General features: G+C 35.9%; 3 protein-coding genes across 3 annotated transcripts; 2 read left to right on the plus strand and 1 right to left on the minus strand.

Moving 5' to 3' along the window:
* The first annotated feature begins 1,177 nt into the window (after positions 1 to 1,177).
* On the plus strand, positions 1,178 to 1,981 carry LOC120633567. The gene has a single exon (XM_039903776.1). The coding sequence runs from the start codon at positions 1,178 to 1,180 to the stop codon at positions 1,979 to 1,981; it is 804 nt and encodes a 267-aa protein (XP_039759710.1).
* An 11,246-nt stretch (positions 1,982 to 13,227) lies between these two features.
* LOC120633764 lies at positions 13,228 to 15,251 on the plus strand. The gene is made up of 2 exons (XM_039904101.1): positions 13,228 to 13,422; positions 14,527 to 15,251. The coding sequence occupies exons 1-2, from the start codon at positions 13,242 to 13,244 to the stop codon at positions 15,231 to 15,233; spliced, it is 888 nt and encodes a 295-aa protein (XP_039760035.1). The 5' UTR covers positions 13,228 to 13,241; the 3' UTR covers positions 15,234 to 15,251.
* LOC120633763 (protein ALP1-like) lies at positions 13,421 to 15,716 on the minus strand. Its single transcript, XM_039904100.1, has 2 exons — positions 15,266 to 15,716; positions 13,421 to 14,466 (listed from the first exon to the last, which is right to left on the minus strand). The coding sequence occupies exons 1-2, from the start codon at positions 15,562 to 15,564 to the stop codon at positions 13,581 to 13,583; spliced, it is 1,185 nt and encodes a 394-aa protein (XP_039760034.1). The 5' UTR covers positions 15,565 to 15,716; the 3' UTR covers positions 13,421 to 13,580.
* Positions 15,717 to 22,691: the final 6,975 nt, after the last annotated feature.

Genomic DNA, 22,691 nt, shown 5'->3' on the forward strand with positions numbered 1-22,691 from the left:
ACTGAGTTTATGGTGATCACTAAATCTCTAATACAATTTACATTTTGAACATCATAAACATTTTACAATGGAGCCCGTTCTGTTAACTAAACTGACAGGCTTAAAAGTACCTACTGCTGACATGTTCACTCTATCTCCTGGAAAAGGACAGCACCATTTTTAAAGATTTTATAGAATTTTAACATGCAAATTTATTTTGTTAAGATGTTTGTACAACAGAATGGGGACCATATATATTTTAATAAATAGTTGTGTCAGTGTGTATTTTGACTAATTCTGACTAGGTGTGTCGGTCGACTCAATAAAAGTAAGTAAAAGTTAAATATGTTTTTGAAGCGGTTATGTTGATTAAGAAGTTGCGATAGCAATCGCTCTCTATCTTAAATTATCCTAAGATAAATATAATCTTCACTGTTTTATGTGATATCGGAAAGTGCTCGCACTACAGAAGTTGTCTAGTGGTTATAAAATACATGTGAACAATGGTATTCACCGTTGCTAGAGTGTCACATCATATACATTGGTGTGGCTAGTCTGTCTTTACCGAGGGAAAGATACAACTGAACTTTTAGCCAAGTAAGTGCTTAGCATCTGTTCTAAGCATTACATTTCCTTAAATAGACAGTACTTTAGTATCTGCTTTTGTTGAAAGTCAACCTAATACTAAGCCAATAATCCAGTGTTGTTTTTTTCCTTTTGAGCTATTCCGCTACGTGCGCTGCAAAAACAGTTAAAGTTACGATAAATTCATGTGTGACAAAGTTGTTCCCATTAAAAGTACTATTAGGACAGGATTAACGGATTATTCAAATAAACTGTGCAAATAATGGACAAATAACCGCCATATAAATCATCAAAACAAAAACTATAATAACTGTTCTAAAACAAACAAGATTGAAGTGGAAATCAAACTATCGTCATTTTTAATCGTCAATCCGTGAAATATTTAGTGCAAAGAAGGACGTTACTAGTAAAAAGTGAATAATGAAATTATTATAACCTAGAAAATAAAATTGCAAATCACTACACATAAATTTTATTGATAATGCCATCTAGTGGCGGATGTCCGAACTAGATGTCCAATTGGCTGCGTACGCGCGTCAACTTGATAGCAAGCGACTACACTTGGGTTGCAATACAACTGCTCACCACTAGAGGACGCCAATAGTACGTAAACATGGAGCATGTTATGGAAATCCTTAAAAAAATCCAAGACGATCTATGCAACCAAAAACAGGAAATAAAAAACATGCAAGAAAATATCACTAAAGCTATTAACGACAATATTAACCAAAAATTTACAATTATGGAAGATAGAACAAGCAACCTGGAAATAAAAATAAATCAGCAGCAAAAAACTATAGATTATTTAGAAAGACAGGCTAGAAAGAAAAATCTCGTATTCTATGGAGTAGAAGAGACCGAGCAGGGATACGAGGAATTGCAAAATACACTATTACGTTGCATAAGAAATTATATGAAGATTACCATCGAACAATCTGAAATAGAATTTGTGAGAAGACTTGGCAAAAAAGAGAACAAGATAAGGCCTTTATTGGTAACATTTACGACACTAGGGCGGAAAATCGAAATTTTAAAGAAAAAAGGTGCACTGAAGGGCTCAGTCGTTAACATTAAAGAAGATTTTCCACCAAATGTTTTGCTGAAGCGTAAGGAACTGCAAGAAGAAGTAGAAAAAGAACGTAAACTCGGAAGAAATGTTGTATTACGTTATGACAAAATAGTAAGATTGCCAGGAAATTTCAAAAATAGGAATTACATGTCAGATACAAGGAAACAAAAACGAAATCTGTCAGCATCCCCAGAACACCAAATTACCTTAGTCAACGAAAGCAATGCCAGACAGGTATCAAAGAAAAATAAAACAAATAATATTACATCCTACATGAACAACATAACACTGAAAAAAGGATTAGAGTCCAGCTCGACTGAGAGACACACACAATCAAAAAACGAGTAAAAGAAGCCCCTCTACATCTCCCAATACGGCTTGTCACCGCGGGGGATAAAGACTACAACCCTCCATCCCTAATACAAAAGCTCTACATATGTACCTACAATGCAAAATCTCTACTATCAGAAGAAAGGTTACTTGATTTTAAGAGAGCGATTTCGAAAATAAAATACGACATTATCGGCCTTGCTGAAATACGAAGAATTGGTTATAATATTAGAGAAGAAAAAGAACACATTCTCTGCTATTTCGGCGAGACAAAAGGTCAATACGGAGTCGGATTCCTTATTAAAAAAGAATATAAGCTAAATATTGAGAGCTTTATTGGAATCTCCGAACGCATTTGTATCCTAAATCTCAATTTCAACAACACGAAACTCACTATTGTTCAGGTACACGCGCCAACTGTTGATGCAAGCAACCAAGAAATCGATAATTTTTACCACCAACTCCAGACTGCACATTATCAATATACTAACCAAAAAATAATATTAGGCGATTTTAATGCCCGTGTTGGACAGCGAGTACCTTTTGAAGAAAGCATACTGGGAAAGTTCTGCTACGGAAATAGAGACAAAAGAGGTGAAAAACTACTCCAGTTCTGTTGGGAAAACAAACTATACATTACAAATAGTTTATTTAAAAAAAACAATAAAGCTATGTGGACGTGGCTCTCGCCAATGAAAAGAAGAAGTCAAATCGATTACATATTAATCAATAGAAAGGAAAACATCTCAAACTTTGAAATTATATCAAATTTAACGTTTCCTAGCGACCATCGTCTCCTACGATGCACATTAAAAATCGCGCCTATAAAGAAAAGTAGAGCAAATTTCAAAAATTATAAAACTAAACTAAATACTTTAGAAGAAAAAGAACAATTCGTGCAAACCTTAAAAAATAATATAAATGAAATTGAACTAGGAGAAAATGAAAATGTAGAGTCACAATACAACAAAATTAAAAATACAATACTCACCAGTTTAAGTTCAATTAAACAGAAACCAACAAAAAAACGGGATAATATCCCTGTACAAATAAAATGTCTTATCGAAAGAAGAAATTTATTAACTCGGAAGAAAAATCTGACAAAACAAGAAAAAGTTGAACGTACATACCTCTGCAAAAACATCTACAAATTATTGAAACGGGATCGCATGGAACGCAGAATAAAGGAAATTAAAACACATCTTGAATCAACCGGAAGTTTAAAGAGAGGTCTCAAAAATCTTGATACCTCGAAACAATGGATACCTTATATAAAAGAAGATATAACTGGCACGAAAATATCAACAAGATTTAAAATAATAGAAAACGCAACAAAATTTTTCCGCAACTTATACTCGTCAAGAGATGCTCCCACTGAACTCGAAACGACCAACCAGAACTCTACTACTCTTGATAGATTCTCTACACATGAGTTAACAAAAAAAATTGAATCGCTAAAAACCGACAAAAGCAACGGACCCGATGGAATTCCAAATGAAGCACTAAAATTGGGAAAAATTATACTAGCGCCATATATAACAACGTTATTTAACAAGATTTTAAATGACAGAACAATACCCAACGAATGGGCACAATCTGATATAATCCTGCTTTATAAGAAAGGAGACCCTGCCAATATTAGTAACTACAGACCAATAAGCCTACAACCAAACATGTACAAATTATTTGCTTCTTGTCTTGAGAACCGCCTTGCAATATTCACAGAGAAGTTTCAACCACCGGAACAAGCAGGCTTCAGAAAAAACTTCTCAACAACAGATCACATCCACACTTTAAATTTGATAATAGAGAAATATATAGAGCAAAATAGACCACTCTACCTAGCTTTTATTGACTATGCCAAAGCCTTCGACTCTATATCACATAAAAGCATATGGAAGGCTCTACAGGAATGCGAGGTACCATCGGAAACTATAGATCTCATAAAGGACATATACTGCAAAAGCAAAAGCCGCGTAAAGTTAGAGAGACATGGCCCTGAAATAGACATTTGTAGAGGCGCCAGACAGGGTGACCCCCTCTCGCCTAGAATTTTTATAACTGTGCTCCAAAGTATAATGAAAACTTTAAACTGGGATAGAAAAGGAATCAATATTAATGGGAAACTACTCAGTAATCTCCGATTTGCAGATGACATCATACTCTTCTCTGAAACAGCATCTCAATTACAGGAAATGATTAATGAACTAAATAATGTCAGCAATACGATCGGCTTAGAACTAAATACTCTGAAAACCAAGGTCATGACAAATCACCACGTTATACCGATAAAGGTTAATAAAAACACCTTAGAAAACGTTCTAAGTTATGTTTACCTGGGACAACTAATATCTTTCTCTAAGACCAGACTCGAAGATGAAGTTAAAAGACGAGTTAACATAACTTGGAATAAATTCTGGAGCAATAAAGAAACTTTAAAGTCAAAACTCCCTTTAAAGCTAAAGAAAAAAATAATGGACTCTTGTTTATTACCCTGTCTTACGTATGGCTGCCAAACATGGATTTATAATAATAAAACTAAAAATAGAATACAAGTATGTCAGAGAGCGATGGAAAGGAGTTTGCTGAATATAAAACGAATATACAGAATAAGAAATACAGAAATAAGAAAAACAACAAAAATAATAGATGCTTTAGTACATTCTCAAAAACTAAAATGGAAATGGGCGGGTCATATTGCACGTATGGACAAGGAAAAATGGACAAATAGAGTAACCACCTGGCAAGGTCCAACAGGCAAAAGGAAAAGAGGTAGACCGAAAGAAAGATGGGTTGACGAAATAATAAGAAAAGCCGGTGAATATTGGTTAACTAAAGCAAAGGACAGACAGTCGTGGGGAAAAATGGAGGAGGCCTTCACCCGTATAGGGGTCCATAGTGAAAATTGATTTTATTATTTATTACTAAGAATTTAATATATATATATATATAGATATCATTTTTATGCATGCACATATTATAATGTATTAATAATTGATAAAAATGTATTATGGAAATAAAGAGGCTATAATAATAATAAAAAATAATTTGTCCTATCTCCGGACATTGGGAAGGTCTTTGCCATTTTTGTCTCTCTTGCAGCAGATGAAGATATTCGCTAGACCAACGTTTCCAAAAATGTTGTGACATTTTCTGAATCAATTCCCACCGATCTAATGTGTTAAGGTTTATATTTTCGTAGCTGGTTTCAGATCGTCATAGTTGAATCACCAATCAAAAAATGAGCAAGCGTTAACGACATTCCCATGGGTGGACTTAGTAATCATCCGGATGACTTATCCGGATGATCAGTAAGTCCACCGATGGGTCTTGAATTCAAACATGCTTCAATTTGGGTTAATAGTGTTAACAATATGCTTCCTTTCTTTACACTTCCCTTTTCGTTTAAATCTCTTATTTCGTCGTTCTTGTTCATTTCTTTGCTTTCGAGATAAATTGTTTTATTTGTCTTACTTTCATTTTTCAGGTTTAGAAATATTCGGCATTATGAAAGCACTCTTATCATTTTGTTTAAAGTTGAAAATCTTTAATAAATTGGTTAGTCCTGTAGTTCATAGTGAAAACTATTGAGTCTTTTGTTATTTCTATCTTTCAGAAAACGTGGGCCTTGCAACCAGAACTGGGCAGTAGCAATATCACACGGTTGTATCCCACGGGAAGCAGGATTTTCCTTAGAAGTAACATGACACCAAACGTGATTATCCAATAAAATTTGTATTTCTGATACTCTATTCAGTGGCGGTACTACCATACAAGCCGAAAAGCCGGGCTTGCGTTACAATAAATATCTCTTCAAAATTTTTCTCGACTATTCCGAAATGAAATTAACAAATTAATTAAAACTTGATAGCAATGAGGATATAAATACAATGTTTTAACTTTTGCTTAATAATGTATATACTCTTTGTCTACTGCAAGCACTACGTTACTCTAGCAGGTAGTCTCTGTGGTAGCAACCAGCCGAACGGCGCGGCGTCGCGCCGAACTATCACTATCGCGCTCTTCGCGTGTCTTCGTATGCGATCGGAGGCCCCGCTTTGTCTCGCTCACACTCATTTGCTTATATGGGGCTTTTATTTTACTGCCCTCTCTCATAGAAATTTCAATGTATTTAGCAGAGACAATCTAGATTAGGTATTTAATAATTTGGTATGGATATCAAATGCCAGATTGCTAGTTGAAGTTAGTGAAGATGACCAGCGAGCGAATTGAAACAACTTCACGCGTGTTATTTTTTGCGTTACAACTAGTTGACACTTGACAGATTCATTATTATTGATTAGTAACTACTTAGTTAGGAGTTTATTATTGTTTTTTTGGGTTGAATAGTGCATTTTACTGGTTTGTTTTCTTAAAAATTATAGTAAATATTGTTAAATATGAGCTCAATTTGTGTGCAAATAGTTTCTGTGGCGAAATCAAAAAATAATTGGCGAACAACAGGTAAATTTTTGCATATTTTTTTTCTAATGAAAATAATGGTTGAAACGCGGCTGGTTACGACATAAATTACCAGGCATCATAAGATTTAAAGAGAGCAGAACTCAAAGAAACACTTGGGATTACTATGATTACTTTTTAATTTTGGCAAACATTGCATAGAAACTTCTTTATCATAATTCGCGTGCTGACCCTAACCGTAGTGTTTTTCGAAGATTTGTTGATATGGTTTGTCATTTAGCACAACCAGAATGGTGACTTAGAGATCATGACGAGTTAAATTTGTCCTTTAGGTAACTGGGCTTGCTCAAATTCAAAACCCTAGGAACGCCACCGACTCTATTTGCTACAAAATGGGTTGTCCTTCTATCCATGCTAATGTAACAGTAGAGTCTGTATAAGCGTATATTTGGTATTTTAGTATTTTTAAATTGGTTGCCTGGCTTTGGCTTCCTGTGATAACAATTTAGCTAGATGAGCTGCACTCAATTCTAGTGGTGCAACTGAGATTTGTTTAAAAGGTCCAACCTTAGTTTTACTTTCTAATAATGTGATCTTAATTTTTCCTTTGGTCAATAACCTTGGCATATACAACAGCAGCGTAAGCTACCATGGATGCATCAGCAAATCCAGACAGTTCTACAGATGTTCTAGTTTGGTTAGGATTTAACCAACGGTCTATTTCAATATTTTGTAAATTATCCAATTGAGTTCGGTAGGCTTTCCATTCATCAAGTAGAGTTGGTGGAAGCTGCTCGTCACATCCCGAGTTTGAAAGCCACAATTTTTGCAAAAATATCTTTGCATCAATTATGATGGGGGCAAGCCATCCAAATGGATCAAATAATCGTGCCACATCTGACAGAACCTTATAGCCTTAATAACCTTATATTATTTGATGGGATTCTAGTAATTCTAACTATAAAATTACGTTACATATAGTCCCGTCGTCCCCGTTATCTATTCTCGCTAAAGGGGCGTGCGATTTAAATATAACTTAAAAATGGGTGCAAATGCATCTCGGGTAATTCCTTCATAGCCCAGTCATATTAGGGCTTTCACCTCGGAATGAAAGATAATAAGCTGCAAATTGGTATGAACCTTTGTTTTGTCATTCTAAATGTTGTCTCAAAAGTCACAATCGTTATCGTGTCCGCGTCTCAAGATATTGAAGGTCAAGGTCACAAAAATCGGTTTTTCGCGAATATCTGGCTTCCTATCGGCTAAATGAGATTTGCATTTATTATAAAAGTTGTAGGCTATAAAATTCCCTACAACTTTTGTTTAAACTTTTTTTTCATACGACCAACCGTTTTGAAGGTAGAGCGCGAAGTGCACATCGTACAGTCATATACGGCCTAATGCAAGGTCAAGCGTGAGTTATGGTTATCAGTACGTTATAAAGTCAATTATTTACTTGGAAATTATAATTATTAAACAATGCCTATTATTTATGTACTAACTATTAATTATTTATATTTAATTAAAGTAAGTAACTTGATTATTTATATATAATTATTCATATTTAACTATTTAAGTATAAAATATTATTAATTCTGGATTATATATTTTAGTTTTATTTTAAGTTAAAATGATAGTAAGAGTATATATTTTACACATATTTTTATTTATTATTAAATACGGCATAATATACATTTATCAAAATGTGAGTTCAAATATCAAAAGTATCTTTGTTGATTTTAATTGTAATGAAATTGGAAATGGAAGCTAATTATCTTCTTCTTCTTCGTCTTCTTCTTCTTCTTGTCGCTCAAAAATGTTCGATTCATTGTCATCATCCTCATTATCTGTCATGTTCATCTCCAAACCTTCCAGAATATCGGGATCATATGTATTTTCTTCATCGGGATTACTTGGATACAGTGAAGCGTTGAGGCAAGCTTGTCCGTTGCACTGGCCGCAAGCTAAAGAACATTGTAGCCCTGATTTTCTGCATCCACAGCGGGAACCACAACCATTTTTGCAATTGCAAAATATTACGTTTAGTAGTTCGGCTGGTACTGGAGGTAATAACGTTCGTATGGGCTCCAGGATTTCATTTTCAAGCATCCAGCCCCATTCTTGAGGTTCTAAGTCCTTCCCTAACCACGTTTGAATCTGGTAGTAGACACGTTTTATGTGTTGATGAGCTGCTACACTTGTTGGTGGAAGTGTTGACAGTTGTACAGGTTTATTTAGTTTTGTAAATTTGATGAATTGCGTGTAGCGGAAATGATCAATGTTGTCCTCAGATTTTGGAGCATTATATAATGCCAACAAGATGCGCACTCCATTTTTTAATAATGTTTGTTTTGGGCAGTTTTCTTGTTGAAATACTTCCACCAGTTTATCTAAATCAGGAATTTTTTCCAATGCTCTAGTAACAGTTTTTTTTCCTTTTTTAAATAGCGCAGAAGTCGTGTCACAGCCACTGAATGCGTGTAAAAATAAAATGTGCTTTTTAGTACGAGGATATTGGTCAAAACTTTTAGTAGAATATATTTGTGTTTTGACATTGCCTTTGCCAACTTTTTTCAAAAAAAATTCCTGATGATGTGACTGAGTACGTCCAATTAAAATAACGAGCAAATCGATATCTTCTCCTATGATGACAGCAGTCTTTTGATGTTCTGATAAGGCCTATTGCCTTATCAGAACATCAAAAGACTGTCAATGATGAGAACATCAGCATCATCTCTGGCTTGTTTTGTTGTGATATTAACAGTTTTAAATTTTTCAACAAGCATGTCGATAAATTTTTTTTTATTAGACCGATTTGATAAAAATTTTTCTTGACTGATTGGCACAACCATTGTTTCGTCAAAACAAACTTCATATGATTTTGAAAGTGCAGCAGTTCTTCTTCGTTGTTCCAGTGCTTTAATATTTTTACTATAGTCCGAATATCCGTCAAATACAACAACAATTGCTGAGCCATAATGTGTTTGTAAATATTTAATGTACTTATTTAAAATAATAGAGAAAGTATCGTCTTTGCTCCATACGACGCGATGCAGAAGAAATCCACCATCGATGATGTATGTTACATTATTTTCATCAAGATCGATAACGACAGGCATCATATTGTCATATAATGTTGCTTTCGTGGTTTTTCTCATGCCATTACTATCAAATAAAGATGTCGGATACGGGCTTAGTTCATACTGAAGATATTCTTGTAAATTACTTTCAAATTTTTTGCTTACAGTTATTCTCTGGAAAAGTAACATTGGATCTATAGAAACTTTACAATCATTAATTTTGACAGATTTGTTAATGGCTGAAAGCGGTAAAACCTTATCGACGCGTTTTAACTTTATTTCGTTGAAGTTCAAACCAGTTATCTTTACCATAGATTGCAATCCGATTTCATGGGCTCGGTGACAATTAATTTGGTCATTTCCAACGATTCCTGAAGCTAAGGATACCAACTGATTCGTATTTGGAAAGGGATTATGAAGCGTAAACCAACCAACCAGTTCATTTACATCAGTATCATCCCTTTTTATTCGTGAATCTCTAGCATCAACATGTTGGTCCACAGAATCTAAAGAAATGTTACAAAACCGTTCAATTTCTTCACAAATTGTATTCGTGGCATACATAGCATATACCCACTTACATAGAACACTTTCTTGTGTACTTCGGCCTCGAGATACTCCTCCTTCTGTCTTCATAGATTTCATCAGACTTTGCTCGATTACCATGTCTGTCCATGTACCAGAATTGAATTTTTCTGTTCGTTTTACAGTAAAGAATCCGTTTTTAAAGTTCTCAAAAGCCTGTTGATCCATTGTCTCCTCAAGTTTTAACATATCTTGAAGATACAAATGAGCTGATTTCGCATATAGGAAATGACCACCAGCATGAAAATAGGGCAGCATTTTTCGCACTGCATCCAAATGTTCTTGAAAAAGTCCCAGCCTTTCAGCGCGAATGAAATCTAGGGCTATTGATACCATTTCAAAATATTGCACCCATAACTGTGCCGTGGGACCTCGAGCTTTTAATTCTTTTAGTTTATCCTGAAATTGATCAATTAACGAGTTGGAGCTGCTCGTACATCCTTCAACATCTTCGTAGGAAACATCGCGACTAGTTATCTGTTCAATTAACTCATCTAACACACAATTTTCAATTTTCATCTCTTCAAAAATCTTTATTGATAATGCAAGTCGTAATAATATATGGCCTCTGATACTTCTTGCATAAGCGTGACCATTCAACATTTTGTCGACCGAATTTGTAGCATATATTTTACTTAAAGCTTCCTTGAGACCACTACCGTCCATTACATGTCCTATGCATCCAAGAAAAGACATGAGCATATGAAATCCTCCAAGTTTGACAACTGTTTTAGACAAGTCTGAGTTTGCATCTGACGCAGCAACCATTTCACGTGCTTTTGAGTACAGGGGCTGATCAAATGTAATTATGCACGTTTTTTGTTGATGTGACTTGGCAATATTTATAGCACTATGTAAAGTTGTATAAATTGTGTCTAAATTACTGGCAGGATGATCAATGAAAGGTAGAAATATAACCTGAGAAGTTGAAAAATTTTGATTATTTTTCGTAAGTTGTTGAAGATAGCCATTCCACCCTGGCAACGGTGAAAGATTCTTCCATTTTCCGTATAACCACAACAAATCAACTGCATTAATTTTTTTTTCAATCAGTACTTGATCATCATGTAGATTTTGGACTTGAATCTTGCTGTACCCAGGTACAACTGGCTTTTCATATGCTAAAAGAGATACATGTGATATTGCTGCTAACTCTTTTGCACTCGGTTTAGTTGTACATTTTTTTATGCGATCATCATAAATTACAGCATCTTTCGGAGTAATTATTTTTATCATTCCCATAACGTGAAGAGTATTATTACCGTCAAGAGTACTGACATTAATATCTGCATTGTCTCCAACATATTGTACCAACGCACCAGACTCTGATGGTAAAATACGAGGTTGTGGATGGTAAACTGATGAAACTTCATACTGTATGGTATTACTATATGATGCAGCAAATCCTAAAGATGATAAAACATCCAACAATTTTTTAGACCCATATCTTCTGTGAAGAAATACGGAAAGGCCCAACAGTAGCTGTGATGAAAATGAACGTTCTCGTATCGAAGCCATTATTGCGTGGCTAATAGATGTGCATTTCGTTTTTAAATGATCTACTTGTCCTTTTCTATTTTTTAATATCATTTCTTCCAAAAAATGTGATAATGTTTTTGGTATTTCTTCATTAATACAATCTAGCATTTTATTCGGAGGTGGATACGTTTTTGTTTCAACTACAGATGATCTGATGTCTTCCCTAATAATAGCCGCAGCAGCTTCTACAATCCGTAGACGTTCTTCTACAGGAGTACTTTTTTTATTTTCGTACCAAGCTTTTGATAATACGTTAAGCTGTGTATCACGGAAAGATATAATTGTAAATGATCCAATTTTTTTTGTGATTATTATATCAGTTAAATACTTTTGTTGTAATTTTGTAATAATTGTCTTATCGTCAGGTATGTATTCCGTAGGGGCATCTTTAAGTTCTTTCAAAGTAAATTGAGAATCTTCATTATTTTCTATATAATAAAAAATCTCCTTCATTGCTTGAGTGACTTGATCATCTTGGCGAGGCTTTTTATCTGCAGATGGTACTCGGGTTAAAAAGTTGGTATAGCAAATAGTATGATACTTTGCTTCAGCAGCGATCAAATCATACTCGTAATATATACGTTCCTTTACTAATTCTCCTAAGGAATCGTTTCGTTCTTCTGCTCTCTTAATTACGTTGTCTTTGAATGCAAGAGTACTTACATTACTTATTGTCCGTCTATACTTTAATTTTTTTTTCTTTTCTGCTATTTCATCAGCTTCTTGGCCACAAAATAAGCATAACTTTCCAAAATCAAAGACTTCATTTCGTTTTTTACGAGGTGCACTTGACGTTGAAGGTTCACTCTCATCTGTGCGTCGTTTTGATGCAATAATAACATTTTTACTCGTGTACACTTTTCGACACTCGGAATGCACATTTACAGAACTTAAAGTATTTAAATAGTCTATATGTCCATCATTTCTTTCAATACTTGCAGTTTTTAAAGTTTGTAAACCACGTACGACATTCACAGAAACACCTTCTGAAAGTTTCTTATCACATATAAAACACAAATCAGCCATAGCTCTTAAAACCGTACGTCCGTAGTTGCAACGGTACAATTTCAAACTAACGAATAATCTTGACTCATACAAAGTGGAGAGAGTGGCCTTGAATACTATAGAACATCTGTCCCGGCAATGAATAGAAAAGGGCATAGGGTAGGGACAAGTATTTCCAGGTATATAAGTATTGAGAAATTTACGCGTTTTAAAGAAAAGATATATAATGTCGTGTTAACTTAAAATAAAACTAAAATATATAATCCAGAATTAATAATATTTTATACTTAAATAGTTAAATATGAATAATTATATATAAATAATCAAGTTACTTAGGGCCGCCGTACACGGACTGCTTCAAGCAGTTGAGACCGACTGCTTAAAGCCGCGACCGCGCAGTGAACTATAGTCATTCATTCGCTGCCGTACACACGACTGCTCGAGCAGTCGCGACCGCTTCAAGCCGTCAACTGCATGATGAAATTCCATCGTGCCGTCGACCGCTCGCGAGCGGTTGCGAGGCATACACCGACTGCTCGAGCCGTTGACTGCGCTAGAGCAGTCGACAGCTCTCCGACTTCCCTCTCCCCCCCGCCCTTTGCGGCCTCGCGGCGTCTGTTTTCTCATTTGCCGGCTGTTTTTTGAACATGGAGGGCGTGTGCGATAGTGATGCCCTTATTAGCGCAATTAAAACGCAAGAACTTATTTGGAACTATAAACTTAAGGAACACAGCGACAAAATAAAGAAGAACAATGCATGGGCAATTATTTGTGCCCAAGTAATTGAGAACTTTGATGAAAAACCAGTTGAAGAAAAAAATCAAATCGGTAAGTAAAAAAGTCAGTCATTTAACACACACATTTATTATTTTATTTATTATTAAAAAACAGACTGGTAACAATATAATAGTTGTTTTGCTTCTTATTATATTTTTAATATTTAAAAGAATACAGAGGCTATGTTATACGGACGGCGCCCTTTTGATTTATATCATATTCCATTGCCAATCTAGTTTGCCTTCTTCGCTCACAAAGTAATTAGCAAATTCTTCACGGATTGTTGTTAACATAGGTCCACCTGGACGAACTTGCTGGGTTGAATGTATTATAGAATAAGGAAGACCCTCAAACGTATCCTCAAATTTATTTCCATCTCGTTGTTTTACGTAGTTGTGAAGAACACACGATGATTTTACTATATCCACTGCGAAATCAACGTTGACGTTGAGTGGTCTATGAAAGATCCGCCATTTATTAGCTAATATGCCAAACGTGCATTCAATATATCGCCTCGCACGTGATAACCGATAGTTAAAAATTTTTTTTTTCTCTGGTAAATTCTTGCCACCATATGGACGCATTAAATTTTCCTGCAAGCTAAACGCTTCATCCCCAATAAACACATTCGGTAATAACGGTCCATTTTGTGATATTGCAGAAGGTGGAGGTATATTTAACTTTTTTTCTTGTAACATTTTATATAGACAACTCTCTTCGAAAATAGTCGAGTCAGCGTGCCTTCCATATGAGCCTATATCCACGAAAGTGAACATATGATTACTATCACATACTGCTAGAAGTATTATCGAAAAATAATTTTTATAGTTATAATATGACGATCCACTTTGCGCGGGTTGTATTATTCTAATATGTTTGCCATCAACGGCACCGAGGCAGTTCGGAAACTGAGCATTTTTTTTGAAACCATTTATTATGTCTTTCCATTTATCTTTAGTTAGTTGTTCCATACACATATCCTTCATATGTATCCATATATTTCTGCAAACATCCCTCACTATCTTACCTATTGTTGTTGATGCTATTCTAAAACTATATTGCAAATCCATAAATGTACATCCAGTTGCCAAATACCTGTAAAACATATTTATAAATCAATCAATTATACTAACTTATATTTTTTTGTTGTTACAGCCATGTTAATACAGAAAAAATGGAAAACATTAAGAGATGGATACACCAGATATGCTAAAAAAATTAAACCAAAGAGTGGTTCAGCAGCCCTCAACATTCGGCCATATGCATATTATCAGCAGATGTCTTTTTTAAAGGCAATAATAGAAGATAGACCCGACAAAACAAATAGTTTACAAGAGAGTGAGCACACTGAAATTACGTCCGGAGAAACCGAAAATGGTCAAAATAAAATACCCAGAGAAAGAAACAAAAGAAAATTAACTACTAAAATCACAGATGAGAACGTCTTAATTGAAAAATTATCCAAACGTTTAGATGAAAAAACGCAGAATTCGCGCATTGATAATGAAGATGAAGATAAATTGTTTTTACTATCATTAGTTGGCGAATTCAAAAAAATTAATGAGCATTATAAATTAGATGCTAAGACCGAAATACTTAACGTAGTGAAATACTTTAAAGGGATGACAAATCACACATATCCTTCGAGTTATGGTGACAGGGGATATTCATCGTTTAATGATTATCGTGGACCATGGGGTTATAATACTGGCCCCTCTACCTCTACATCAGTGCCTGGTCCCTCTAGATCAGCAACCGGCCCCTCTACATCAATGGCTGATGACCAAAATTCTCAATTTGAAGACCTTTCATCATGTTCTGTAATGTCCGATGATGTAATTTCCAATATTTTTAATGAATAAAAATTTTAATAATTACTATATATTTTTCTTACCTCAATGTTACTGCTAGTCTTTCTTCAGGTTCGATACTTCTCCTCATAATTGTGTCTTCCCGTTTAATGTGAGACTTTAGTATATTATACAATTCATCAAACGAAGACTTTGACATTCTAAAATAGTTGAAAAATTTTTCTTCATCACTTCTAAGTTCCATAAACAAATGATGGAATTGTCCACGTTGTTCTCTTAATTGCAAAATTGGATGAACCCAAAATTTTCTCTTTTGACGTCGCCGCCGTCGTCTCCGCCTGAGCAGGAGCAGCAAAAGCAGTGCTTCCTCGTCAGAATCCATGACTCGACTGTGGTAGAAAATCAACTGCTCGAGCAGTTGAGTCGTAGCTCGAGCAGTCAACAACCGACAGCTCAAGCAGTCGACGCCGACCGCTCGAGCGGTCCGTGTATTTCACTCAGCCGCTAACTGCTCGAGCAGTCCGTGTACGGCGGCCCTTACTTTAATTAAATATAAATAATTAATAGTTAGTACATAAATAATAGGCATTGTTTAATAATTATAATTTCCAAGTAAATAATTGACTTTATAACGTACTGATAACCATAACTCACGCTTGACCTTGCATTAGGCCGTATATGACTGTACGATGTGCACTTCGCGCTCTACCTTCAAAACGGTTGGTCGTATGAAAAAAAAGTTTAAACAAAAGTTGTAGGGAATTTTATAGCCTACAACTTTTATAATAAATGCAAATCTCATTCAACCGATAGGAAGCCAGATATTCGCGAAAAACCGATTTTTGTGACCTTTGACCTTGAATATCTTAAGACGCGGACACGATAACGATTGTGACTTTTGAGACAACATTTAGAATGACAAAACAAAGGTTCATACCAATTTGCAGCTTATTATCTTTCATTCCGAGGTTGACCCCTTTTTTTACCTAATATGACTGGGCTATCAGGCTAATACTTGGTATCTACTCTCAGTAAGAGGTACCTAGTTCATTTGTTCGCGTGGAAGAGTTCTCTATGTGTTGAGGTGGTGATGTCAATGTTTTTTTATATTTTTATGTACTTTTGTTTGGTGTAGATATAACAACATTTCATTCAGTCACGACTGCTCTTGTTGCGGAGCCAGACTCCGAGGACGCGCGGCCGAGTGGACAATCGTACCCGCGTGCAAGCCACAGGTGTCACCGTGACTAATTCACCAAACACTCTCATCTCACGGAAATATTTGAATAATAAGTCTTAAATAATACAAAACCGACTTCGGTACGTGTATTATGCATTGTCATAGCCCGTCCACACGCTGGCTGAATGTCACAAACACAAAACACAATCAAACAGGGCATGCTATGTTTGGAGAACGCGTTAGTACATTCCGGATGAGCAAACAGGGTGGACGAGTTTGCGGCAGCCATTACTTGACTAAGTCAACGCGACTTACCAGTGATTTTATTTTAAAAAAAAGTTGTCAATAAAAAACCGACTTTGTTAAACAACTAGAAATAAATATTTTCTACAACAAGCCTATGTCAAGTAAAATGTAAATAATACTGAGTACCTATACTAAGTAAATATCTATACTTATAATAAGTCTGTAGCTGGAAGATTTCTGTACATTTAATGTATTTTGAAAGTTTTGACCGGGGGATGCTTTATAATCGATACTGAGTCCAAAACTGATTTTTATTTAATTTTTGTCTGTCCGTCTGTCCGGGCATTAAGAGAAAACTACTGAACGGATTCAAATAAAATTTGGTATAGTTGTAGCTAATATTCCGAGTCAACATATAGGATACTTTTTATCCCGTTAAACAGTAAGTTTCTTCCGGTAAATGGGATGACATTTTTTATCAATTTTACTTCATACCTCCGTTAAATTTCAATCGATTGTAATAATTATTTTTTTATTTGAAAGTGTATTATACTATTAAGCATGTATTGTCTAATTTTAATGAAGATCTAATAAATATTGTCGGAGATAAAGGACATAACTCTTCACAGATAACCTCGAATGCATGCGCACCATCCTGGAATAGCTCATAGGCTTCGTTTTATCCCGGAAAACCAAACAGCTCCTACAGGATAGCATCGCTATTTTTTCCGCATTTGTCTTTCAAAATCCGCGCAACGGAGTTTTAGATTGGCGTGGCTTTTTTGATTGGTGTACTTGAAATATTATGAAGCTTTTGAGTTTGTTTGATTGAACGCGCTAATCTCAGAAAATGCTGTTTCGATTTCGGTTTTTTTTGGATTAGTAGTATAATTAGGGATGTATAACATCACGCTCCGACGAAAAATATCTTTTTTGAGAGATTACGATGCGTGCGATGCGTGAACGGTAAAAGTTACGCCAAACGACGGAAATATGTGGTAAGTATATCGGAATTTTTTCTTTAAAGTCCTATAAACAGTCCGCGAGAACATACGACTACTTTTTGAAGTTGACTCATTCGCGGACGAAGTCGCGCAGGTCCTCTAGTCGTAGAATAAAGTTATTTCTTGCTTTTTAGTTGTTCACTTCTTCTAATATCGATTTTGCATGTCGTAGGTTAAATGCAAGGCGTAAACCTCCCTTTGCGTGGGCTAGATGGAAGACAAGGTATTCGGCAAATAACTTTTTACCTCGTGCGTGCAATGCTGAAAGTAACAGCAAATTTTGTGAGACGGACATTTTTCATGTCAAAATTGGCACTTTTAGGAAATTGATTACGGCATTTAAAGTTTTGTTTTTCTTCTTTGTTTTAATTGAATTTTTTTTTGTATAATTTTCCCTTGGTAGGTACTTATTCCTAAGCAATTGTGATTAATGTTATCGTATTTGTACTTATAACTAAGTTGTGGAAACTTCATTTGTTTATGTGATATAAAAATACGGCATTACTTTTGTGTAATAGTAGGTACTGTTTGTTTCCCTTGAAAAACTAATAAATAAATAAATATATATTACACATTTAGGTTTTATCATAGTTCAGCTAGTAGCTGACCCACGCAACTTTGTCTGCACCGACTCGGTTATTAGAAGTTTTAATATCTTTAAAACACCTAGAAACGAACTGCAGCGCTGCCTAACAGGTTTAGTTTTATTTCAAACTATATAATTCGCGGCCGGGCGGCCCGCTGCATTTTTCTTGCTTTTGGCGATTCTATACCCGTCGCAACTTCTTACCGATAGATTCAATTAAAATACTTTAAAAAGGAATTTGCAGGTATATAATCAAAATTAATGTTTACAAAACTATTTTATATCATGATAGGAATGTCAACATCTTCAGATTATACCCGTGTTTTGAAAGAAAAATTATAAAAAAAGCAGTTATTGTGACTTAACCATAACAGTTAGACATAGGTATAGCCTCGCGGATTCTTTTGTAGTTAATCACGGTTACTTTAAACATGTAGTACTTAATTTTTATGTATCATCAATCATTTTCGCGGCGTACGCCATTAAAATTCTAAGTTGATGTGACATCTTTAGAAAACATCTTTATATTTCAGCCAATTTACAGAAAACCATAGTAAAATAAACACTAATACCATCCACCAACACTTATAACCATCCATCCATACATCCATCCTCACAAACTTTATCATTTATAATATCAGTAGCCCTGGTACTCATGCATTCAATCATTGTACAGTACGCGCGGCGAGAGTTTGGCTTTGACCGTTATTGCGCAGAAATCAGAAATTGGGTATCAACGGGCAATTAGCGGGGTGTGGGGCGGGTGTGTAGGCGCACGCGGTGCTCTGATTGGCGCTCCAGTCGTTCCCTGCCTCTCGCATCGATACGACGTACCGCGCACTCCTGTTGTACAATCACGTTCACAAGTGAATTGCTATTTTCGTTAATTGTTTATTGTTGTCGATTGTTACTATTTGTTGAGTTTGTTTGTTTAAGTTTGTCAGTTAAGTTTTTTTTGTTAAATATTAAAAAGTGATTTGAAAATGCGTAAAAAAAACATTGTTTTAAAAAGGCAAGCACGGAAAATGATATATGACGTGAATTGCTTTTTAAAGAAAGAAGCTGACGAATGTGTCGATTCACTGAAGCAAATTCGAAGTCAGATTGAGGAAGTTGCTTCTTTACTCAGTCAGTCGGAGAATAACCAAACTATACAGACTATGCAGGTAATGAAAACGGAAACTGTTTCTAAATTAAATTGTGTAGTCAGTAAATTAGCTAAAATTCAAAAACGGACATCGGAGGCCACTAAGACTTCAATTGGAACTGTAAAAAATATCGCAAATCAAGCCAAGAGTTCCGATTTGCTAATTACTTTCAGAACACCTGGAAAAAAACGTCCCAGAGCTAAACCAGTTACGAATATTGATAATTTTGACCAAGGTATTATAAAAAGATGTATACACAATTTTCACAAGACGAATAATGAACTTCCCACCATTGGGAAACTAAAAAAGAAACTTGAGGAAGATATAAACTTTAAAGGGTCAGAAACAAGTCTTCGTGTAATTGTAAAGGAGTTAGGATTTCGCTGGAAAAAAACAGAAAACAACCGTAAATTACTAATAGAAACATCGAATATCCGATTACAACGCATTGAATATTTAAGTAAAATAAGAAAATATCGACAAGAAGGAAGACCCATTGTTTACACAGATGAATCCTACGTAGATTCATCGCACTCAACAACCAAAGCCTGGAGCGATGGCCCTACGGAAGGACTAAAAAAACCCATTTCTCAAGGACAACGAGTCGTGATAGTCCACGCAGGATCTGAAGCTGGGTTTATACCAAATGCTTTATTAACTTTTAAAGCCGGCACCAAAACAGGGGACTATCACGACAACATGAATTACGTGAATTATGAAAAATGGCTTAGGACACAATTAATTCCCAACCTACCACCCAATTCTGTAGTGGTTGTCGACAACGCTTCATACCACAATAAACAATGGGATTTAGCACCGTCCTCCAATACCAAAAAAGCCGATATGCAGAATTGGCTAACTGATAAAGGCATACAATATGATTCAACAATGCTCAAGCCACAATTGTACAACTTGATAAAAGCTAATAAAGAAAGATTTAAAACTTTTTCAATAGATCAAATTTTAGCAGAAGCAAACCATAGCATATTGAGATTACCGCCTTACCATCCAGACCTCAACCCCATAGCTAGCAAAAATGTTAAATGGAATTTACAAGAATGTACCAAACTTATCAAAGAAAAAGTATCCTTAATGGGTGCCCAGGAATGGGGAAAAATATGTAAAAAGGTAAAAGATATAGAAGAAGAGTACGTCAAGAGTGACCATGTGGTTGATTTACTTACCGAGCAATTTATAATTCGCGTCGATGATAGTTCCGAAGACGATGATTCTGATGATGGTTATGAAGATGATGATGATGACAACTGCAACCGAGGAAGCCCTGAACCCGGACCCTCAACAAGCAAAAGACGTTGCACAATTTCGTGTCGCGGCAGCACCACTGGACCATGCGGTGATTTCATAGAAGGCGTTAAACCTTTAACTGATTCAGAATCTGAATAGCACTGCTGCTAAGACTTTTTTTTAATGTTAACTTTTGTATTTAATAATTATTTTAAGTTTTCTTTTGTTTGTATGTACCAATTTTACATGTATCTTGGAATAAATAATTTTATTAAAAAACAATTATTTAGAATTTTCTGTACATGAATTTTGACCCACTGAAATATCCAACCTGGTACATAAAAAAGGAAAAGTATTGTGTGCGTGACAGTACACATCATGCATGATATTTAAGATAATGATAAATTAAACCAGATTGCGGCGGTTCGGTAGCAAACAGCGTTGAGCCCACACGTGACGTGCGGGTAGTCGCTGACGCTCGCGTACTTCACGTAAGAATTATGCAAATACATAATGAAACGTTGACTCGGCAAACAAGGCTTTATGAATGTTTTCCAAGGTTATGTGAGAGAATATTTACTTGACTGCACGTTACATGCACACTTCAGGAGTACTATGTATAGGGTGTAGTTTTGTAAATCTATCTTTTACCCCTACAAGAGACCTATGTCCAGCAGTGTACGTCAATTGGTGGAATTGATGATGATGATGATTATATTTTAGATGTTGCATTAAGCTTGGTAAACCTGTTTAACTTTAAATTAATACTACACATTAAGGTACTACATAGGTATTTGTTTCAATTGTACCTATTACGTTATGGAAGAGGGGCCGCCAGCCACAAGTGCTACTGGTAATACTAGTGACTTACTAGGATGGTACCAATTTCTATTTGTTATTTTCGACTCTGTGAACTGGATGAATATTTTTTGATTTGATTTTTATTATAGTTCGGGAGCGGACCGTACATTTGGCCCTTGAAACCGGATTTTATTTGAAATCGCGTTTTTCAATGCAAACGGCCTTATCCAACAGATTAACGAAGTTAGAGAATTTGCCTGTGCACGCCAACTAGACATATTCCTAGTGCAAGAGACCTTCCTTAAACCTTGCAATCGTACGCCTAAAATATCAAATTATAACGTTATTAGAAACGACAGATCCCACTCCGTTTTGGGTGGCACTTTAATATATTTTAAAAGGTCTCTTCACTGTACTCCTCTCGAACCTCCCGACTTAATCAACATAGAAGCATCCCTTTGTCAGGTCAGTATGACCGGCCATACGTCGGTCATCATAGCATCTGTATACCTCTCTCCCTCTAAAGACTTGCTGGAAAGTGATTTCCGTGCACTTCTAGCTCTAGGCGGCTCCGTCATCTTATGCGGAGATCTTAACGCCAAACATACCAGCTGGAATTCCCTTGCCTTAAATACACGAGGACGACAACTATACAGACTGTACAACCTCTGTCCCGACCTAAGCTTTGATATCTTAGCCCCGGACGAACCCACTCGCTACCCGTTTAAAAATAACTCAAACGACAGACCAGACGTACTGGACATAGCTATTCTAAAGAACGTCGCACTCCATGTGCATTCTTTAGAAGTGCTACACGAGCTTAGCTCCGACCATCGTCCCGTCCTACTCCAGCTAGGACCCCCAGCCGATACTCCCGTTTCGACCAAAACCATCGTAGACTGGAAAAGTCTGACAGACAGACTCAAGACGCTCGAATCTGTGCACCTGTCCGAAATCCCTGAATTTATAGACTCAGTAGAAGATGCCAAATGTGCGGTATCTCATTTTGTGAAGCACATTAGTGAGTCACTGAAGGACTGTTCCCGTACAATTCCCAACGACTTAGGTCGTAGAGAATTGCCGGCGGATGTCCGACAGCTGCTGACACGTAAAAATGCCCAAGCTAGAGCCCATGCCCGTTACCCGACTGACGACAACCGGAGGAAACTCTGGAAACTCCAAAGAAAACTCAGGGCTCGCCTTGATATTCTGAGGAGCGACTCATGGGACAGAAAGCTAGGGGAGCTCACGCCATCCCATACTGCGTACTATGGCCTAGCGAGAGCTCTCAAAGCCGAC

The sequence above is a fragment of the Pararge aegeria genome, chromosome 22, assembly GCF_905163445.1.
Source record: "Pararge aegeria chromosome 22, ilParAegt1.1, whole genome shotgun sequence".
Classification (NCBI taxonomy): domain Eukaryota; kingdom Metazoa; phylum Arthropoda; class Insecta; order Lepidoptera; family Nymphalidae; genus Pararge; species Pararge aegeria.